The following is a 7,906-nucleotide window of genomic DNA, read 5'->3' as shown; positions in this document are numbered from 1 at the left end:
ATATATATATATATATATAATAAATAACTAACCCAAAGAATGTAGGAAATCAAAAGAAAGAAAAAAAGAAGAAAAAAAAGATAATTTTCTTTGGGTCTCAGGAAGATAAAGAAATATGGGCATGTACAAGTTAGGCTTGAGGTATGTATTAATGATTTTACTATTTTCTTTTTAATTTAAAAGAGTTGTGATTTATTGAACTATACACACCTTGTTGAGATTTGGCCCAAGAAACAACTAATTACTCATTATTCATATCTCTGGACTTGTATCACACTGAATATTCTACGTCACGTCAAGTAATACGTTTTTACTCCCAAATAAGGTAAAAGGAATTCATTTCAAAATATTACACGGGTATTATTCCTGCAATATATTTATTAATAAATTTAAAACTGACATTTCACCACAATGTTCTTTGTGTACCACTGAGCCTGAAAGTTTTGTACATCTATTTTGTACTTGTAAATGTCCTAAAAAGTTTTGATAACAGGTTTCAAGGTTGATTTTTGATTCATTTTACAAAATAATTAATTTTGACAAATGCATGATTCTTTTTTTGAATGGTAAAACTGGCTATGATACACTCGACAATGCTTTGAAGTTGATTATTTTTCTTGGGATGTTTCACAGGGCAAAAGTAATGTCTATTACTCCCTCCTTCAATTTTTAAATTAAATTTTAATTAATTGATTTTCTGTAAAGATTTTAAAATATTTTATAATCTTTGACCTCAATTACAAGAAACAAGATAGCTATTAAAACCTCTCTAATAATGAAAAAATTATCTGTACAATCTAATAATTTAAATACGATGGATCCCCTCATATATATGTTACACTTTTTTGTTTAAAGTATGTTCTGCATCACTAAGGTTTGCATTATTGTTACATATGTTATCATATAATCCTATATGCTTGTCAGTTATATGCTTCAATTTAAAAAAATGTAATAATAAATAAATAATAAATATTCTAAGTCACATGTTCAGAAATGTCTCTCCCGCACACTTGATGGCGCCGATTCACAAACCCACTCACTATTCAGTCAGAAGAAGTATGGTAGTCAAGATGGACGCTGAGCTGTTGTTGTTTTTGGTTTCTGAGAACAAGGAACTGTTTGATAAGAACCACAGCGAGTACAAAAACACGAAACGGAAAGAAGCGCTCTGGCAAGGAATAGCAGACAAAATGGGAGTCGACGGTGAGTTTTGTTTTGCTGCAGCTTGTTGTGTAGCGGTGCAGGCAGCGCGCTAAAACACCATCATCACCAAACGTTTGTGCGTTTGTTTGTGTAGTGGAAGAGGTGAAAGCTAAATGGAAAAACCTCAGAGACACATACACCAGGAAAAAGCGACTGGAGCAGGACGGCAGTCGTAGTGGACGAGCTGCTAAGAAAAAGAAGCAATGGAAATATATGCGAGTGATGGACTTTCTCGACCCCGCCACAGAACACAGAAGGTATCTGAGGGGATTTAAACATGTGTAAAACCTTTCTCAAGTGCAGTCATATAACAGTGCTTGCCCAGGGAATTTATTTCACTAAATGCCATAAAATTGACAGTGTTCTGTGTGATATTGATTCTTCTCTAAATTGTTTTCATTGATTGAGGTAAAGTTAGTTTTACATTGATGCATTCAGACTTTATTCTTCATAATAACCTTCAAGAAAAGTATTATTTGCAAATTCTAAATTGGGAAATCATATTATCAGCCAATGACAAATATACACTACCTGACAAAAGTCTTGTCACCTATCCAAGTTTTAGGAACAACAAATAACTTGACATCTAATTGATCATTTGGTATAAGAACGTGGCTTAACGTTGTATGAAAGGCAAAAGCCTCTAGATCAGGAGTGTCAAACTCAATTCCTGAAGGGCCGCAGCCCTGCACAGTTTTTTTCCAACCCTGCTCCAACACACTTACTTGTAGATTTCAAACAAGCCTGAAGGACTCAATTAGTTTGATCAGGTGTGTTTAATTAGGGTTGGAACTAAACTGTGCAGAGCTGCGGCCCTTTTGGAACTGAGTTTGACACCTGTGCTCTAGATTGTCCTTATATAACCAAAATAAAACATGACCATGCCTTGATTTTATATAAATAATGTACAGTAAAGAATATAAAGTCATGGTGCAGTGATTAAATTAATATTGTGTATGACTACCATGAGCTCGGACGACTGCATCCATACATCTCTGCAATGACTCAAATAATTTATTAATAGTCATCTGGAATGGCAAAGAAAGCGTTCTTGCAGGACTCCTAGAGTTCATCAACATTCATTGGATTCATTTCCAATGCCTCCTTCATCTATCTGGTGACTGGGCTGGCCAATCTTGTCACCTTGACCTTCTTTGATGTGGAGGTTGATGTATGAGAAAGGGCGCTATCCTGCTGAAGAATGTGCCCTCTCCTGTGGTTTGTAATGTAATGAGCAGCACAAATGTCTTGATACCTCAGGCTGTTGATGTTGCCATCTACTCTGCTAATCTCTCGCACACCCCCATACTGAATGTAACCCCAAACCATGATTTTTTTTTCTTCAAACTTGACTGATTTGTGTGAGAATCTTGAGTTCATGCGGGTTCCAATAGGTCTTCTGCAGTATTTGTGATGATTGGGATGCAGTTCAACAGATTATTCACTGGAAAAATCTACCTTCTGCCACTTTTTCAAATGATCAACTAGAAGTCAAGTTAATATATGTTGCTCTTACAACTGGGATTGACGACAAGACTTTTGTCAGGTAGTGTACGGTGCTGATGTTGTTTTGAAGTTGTACTTCCATGTGATTTCAGATTGAATATTCAAAGTACCATGGTAAACAACTATATATACGCTCCGACAAGTTGTCACTGAACAATTGTGTGAATAAAAACTAACTTTACCTGAGTTTTTCATCAGTTCTTCTTTTGCATTTCAAACTTCAGAACTTTTTACCAACGTTACCTCAGAAAATATTTTTGTAAATTATGATCGAAGTTGTACAATACCAAAATATTAGATAAACGATTCAGTCTCTCATTTTTAGTGACAAACTTAACATTAGGAAATATATTACATCAGGTCTGGCTTTAAAAGTTTACCACTTCTTATAAACACCTCACTGTATTTTGGCTATTGAGGTAAAGTTGTTTTATATTTGCACATTTCTTCAGCAGTGACACTTTTATGAAATTATATTAAAAAAAAAAAATTATATATATATATATATATATATATATATATATATATATATATATATATATATATATATATATATATATATATATATGTGTGTGTGTGTGTATGTGTGTGTGTGTGTGTGTGTATATATATGTGTGTATGCGTGTGTGTGTGTGTGTGTGTGTGTGTATATATATGTGTGTATGTGTGTGTGTGTATATATATATATATATATATATATATATATATATATATATATATATGTGTGTGTGTGTGTATATATGTGTGTGTGTGTGTGTATATATATATATGTGTGTGTGTGTGTGTGTGTGTGTGTGTGTGTGTGTGTGTGTGTGTATATATATATATATATATATATATATATATATATATATATATGTGTGTGTGTGTGTATGTGTGTGTGTGTGTGTGTGTGTGTGTGTATATATATATGCGCTTAAAGTTAAATATATTCTTACACAAACTTGACTGTATTTTTATAAATGACAAGTTGCTATTGACAGAATTGAACTTGATGTGTGATATAAGCTTCCAGTTACAGTTTACTGCAAGCTATGTTAAATCATGACAAAATTAGCACAGAATTTATTTCAGCTCAATCACACCCAGCAACATCTTCATTTAAATTGCGCACGTTTAAATGATCTTATTCAAAGTTCACATGGCAATTATTCTATTTATTTAGTGAAGTAACATGATTTAATCTCTCTGTAGCATGCTGGGAGGCAGGGTCGGAAATTAACAGGGCCTTGTGACAAAAATGCTTTACAAATTCAAGGTAAGAAGGCAAAAAATGGTCCTGCACAATTAGTGGTATCACATTTAGATTATTGTTATAATCTCACTGAAAATAAAAGTGCTGGAGCTAAGACATACCTTTGGCACTTCTGTATTAATACATTTTTCAAAAATTGTAGCTGGATGTTAACGTGCTTTTTTATTTTATGTACAGTTTAAGTCAACATTATTTGCCCTTCTTTAAATTCTTTTTTTTTTAAATATATTTTGTTTTTACTATTTATTATTTATTTCTTTTTTATTTATAATTTATTTATTTACAATATTATTAAACCCCTTAAGTAATATTTAGTTTCGATTGGTTATTGAACAAACCATTATACAATGACTTGCCTAGTTACCCTAACTTTCCTAGTGAACCTATTTAAGCTTTTAAATGTCACTGTAAGCTGAATACTAGTGTTTTGAAAAATAACTAAAATATTTTGTACTGTCATCATGGCAAAGATAAAAGAAATCAGTTATTAGAAATGAGTTATTAAAACTATTATGTTTAGAAATGTGTTGAAAAAATATACATAATTCTGACTTCAACTGTATATGAAAACTAAAACTAAAAATTAATTGCAATCAACCAAGATTTTTTTTTTAGAAATATTGCAGCGTCACGGTGAGCTCCTTTTTCAAATGTTTAATTTACATTCGGAAATCAGTTCCAGAAATCAATCCTCTCTTGATGGAAAAGTTAATTTCTGACCCTGCTAGGAAGACTATTGATTTAATTTCAACTAAAACATGTTGTAGTATAATACCTACACACTATGAATCAGCTATTAAACATTAACAATTAGTGAATTCATTATGTGTTAAGCATTAACTCTACAATTAACAGATGTTAGTAAGCAGTTTATAACTGCAGCTACAAATGCTATATTCTTGACATCTATATAACATGCTTAATGATTGTTTTCATACTTTATTATATTTTTATGACTAAATTAAAGCATTATTAACTAACCAGTTACTTGAGAGTTGCTGGTTTTTAAAGAGTATTCCAAATGTGCAAGTAAATGATTAATAAACTACTCCAATCAACATGTATATATCTTATTATTCAGGCATATACTAATAATAAATGTTTATAAATACTTTATTAACTCAACTTTATCCAGTTTTGTGACCTAAAGTGAGGACTATTTACAGTGCATCCAGAAAGTATTCATAGTGCTTTTCTTTTCCCATATTTTTGTATGTTAATGATTGTCTTATCACACTTTGTTACTGAATATTTTTTCTTGACTAAATTAAGTAATCCATCATTTACAAATCATTTGTATTTAAGAGTAGATGGAGTTAAGATAATTCAGATTGAGTTAGTAAATGATTTATGAACTCTTCAAATCAACATTTATATATTATTATTTAGGCATATACTAATAGTTAATTAGGTAGTTAATTGTTTCTGTTTGTAAATGCTTTATTATTTGTTTTTTTTTTTACTTAAAGTGACTATTTATGTTTTATAAGCCCCTTAGTTATAAATGACAATTAAAGGCTCAGTAACAAATGAACAATTCATCTTAGTGATCTTCACTTGATAGTTTAATTTGTGTATTTTCAAATTAATAGAAATGAATAAAGTTGTTTTTCTTATGTTTGGGTGTAGAATATAACCGAGCCTTTAATTGTCATTTATAAGGGATTTATAAAGCATACACTGCATCTGGAACGTCTTCATAGCGCTTCACTTTTTCCACATTTTTTTATGTTAAAGCCTTATTCCAAAATTGATTAATATAATTTATTTCCTCAAAATTCTGCACACAATACCCCATAATGACAATGTGAAAGGGTTTTTGAAATTGTTGCAAATTTATTAAAAATAAAAAACCTGAAAAATCACATGTACATCAGTATTCACAGCCTTTGGTCAACGCTTTTGGGAGCAATTATAGCCTCAGTCTTTTTGAATATGATGCCACAAGCTTGGCACACCTGTCTTTGGGAATTTTTGCCCATTCCTCTTTGCAGTACCTCTCAAGCTCTATCAGGTTGGATGAGAAGCAACGGTGGACAGCCATTTTTAAATCTCTCCAGAGATGTTCAATTGGATTTTGGTCTGGGCTCTGGCTGGGCCACTCAAGGACATACAACTAATTGTTGTAAAGCCACTCCATTGATATTTTGGCAGTGTGCTTTTGGTCATTGTCCTGCTGGAACATGAACTCTCGCCTAGTTATGAGCTTTGCCTGGTTTTCTCCAAAGCGTTCAATTTCATATTTATCAGAGCAGAGAATTTTGTTTCTTTTGGTCAGAGTCCTTCAGATGCCTTTTGGCAAATTTCAGGCAGGGAGTGGCTTCTGTCTGGCCACTCTACCATACAGGCCTGAGTGGTGAATTGCTGCACAGATGGACACTGGAGCTCAGACAGAGTGATCATCGGGTTATTGATCACCTCCCTGACTAAGGCCCTTCTTCCCCGATAACTCAGCTTAGATGGCCGGACAGCACTAGGAAGAGTCCTGGGGGTTCCAAACACCTTCCACTTACGGATGATGGAGGCCACTATGCTCATTAAAAATTTCAGAGCAGCAGAATTTTTTTGTAAGCTTCCCCAGCCTTGTGCCTTGAGACAATCCTGTCTTCTACAGACAATTCCTTTGTCTTCATGCTTGGTTTGTGCTTTGACATGCACTGTCAACCCTGGCCACAAGTGAACTCCAATTAAGCTGCTGAAACATCTCAAGAATGATCAAAGGAAACAGAATGTACCTGAGCTCAATTCAGAGCTTCACGGCAAAGGCTGTCAAAACTTCTGTACATGTGATTATACAGCTTTTTTTATTTGTAATAAATTTGCAACAATTTTAAAAACTATTTCGTATTGTCATTATGGGGTATTGTGTGTAGAATTTTGAGGAAATAAATGAATTGAATCTATTTTGAAATAAGGATTTAACATAAAAAATGTGGAAAAATTGAAGCACTATGAATACTTTCCGGATGCACTGTAAATAGTCCACACTTTAGATTAGGTCACAAAACTGGATGAAGTTGAGTTAATAAAGTATTTATAAACATTTATTATTAGTATATGCCTGAATAATAAGATATATACATGTTGATTGGAGTAGTTTATTAATTATTGACTTGCTCATTTGGAATACTCTTTTAAAAACCAGCAACTCTCAAGTAACTAGTTTGTTAATAATGCTTTCATTTAGTCATAAAAATTATAATAAAGTATGAAAACAATCATTAATCATATTATATAGAAGTCAAGAATATAGCATTTGTAGCTGCAGTTATAAACTGCTTACTAGCATCTGTTAATGTAGAGTTAATGCTTAACAAATAATGAATTCACTGTTTGCTAATGCTTATTAAATAGCTCATAGGGTGTGGTTATTATAAAGAGTTATCCATGTTGTTTATTTTGCTGTTCTGCATTTTAATAAAGCATACACAACCTCAAGGTTATTCACAATGGTTTTTGCTGGTCTACAGTGGTATTCTGGACAGCAAAATCGAGGATGACGAGCCAGATGAAGACAGCGGGGCGGAACCAGCCAGCACTAGTACAGGGACGTCTGTGACCAGTCCAGAAGCGATGAGATCCAGCATTGTAAAGCGGAGGAGATCAGAGACACTTGAGCTGTTGGAGAAATATCTGGCAACTAAAGATGCAAAGGACAGAGAGAAAGACGAACAACAGCAAGACGAAGTCGATTTATTCCTGCGGAGTTTAGCACCTGCATTAAGACGCTTACCTGCTTCAAAACAATCCTTGGTGAAGCTTCAAATCCAAAAAATACTTCATGACGCAGAGTTCGGACAGCCCAGCTTTCCACAGATATCTTCAGTGTCGCCAAGTAATCAGTTGTTACTACAGTGTAGTGTTGTAAAACCCAGTTGAAATGCTTTTTTTTATTCAGAAAAATAAATATGACTTTAAAAGTTGACTTTTGTACTAGATCTG

At 33.1% G+C, this 7,906-nt stretch overlaps 1 protein-coding gene across 2 annotated transcripts; it reads left to right on the top strand.

Annotated features, from left to right (window-relative positions):
• The first annotated feature begins 1,041 nt into the window (after nt 1-1,041).
• On the top strand, nt 1,042-7,889 carry si:ch211-207i20.3. 2 transcript variants are annotated; one of them, XM_087275937.1, is made up of 4 exons: nt 1,042-1,203; nt 1,298-1,460; nt 3,904-3,967; nt 7,435-7,889. In XM_087275937.1, the coding sequence occupies exons 1-3, from the start codon at nt 1,059-1,061 to the stop codon at nt 3,929-3,931; spliced, it is 336 nt and encodes a 111-aa protein (XP_087132063.1). In that variant the 5' UTR covers nt 1,042-1,058; the 3' UTR covers nt 3,932-3,967; nt 7,435-7,889. The 2 variants fall into 2 exon arrangements, with proteins under 2 accessions (XP_087132063.1, XP_087132062.1); XM_087275936.1 differs by lacking the exon at nt 3,904-3,967.
• The last annotated feature ends 17 nt before the right edge of the window (nt 7,890-7,906 follow it).

This window comes from Danio rerio, chromosome 12 (genome assembly GCF_052040795.2).
Source record: "Danio rerio strain M-AB ecotype USA chromosome 12, GRCz13ab, whole genome shotgun sequence".
NCBI lineage: Eukaryota > Metazoa > Chordata > Actinopteri > Cypriniformes > Danionidae > Danio > Danio rerio.
The sequence above is the reverse complement of the archived record's forward strand: the minus strand, read 5'-3'. Positions and strand labels throughout refer to the sequence as shown.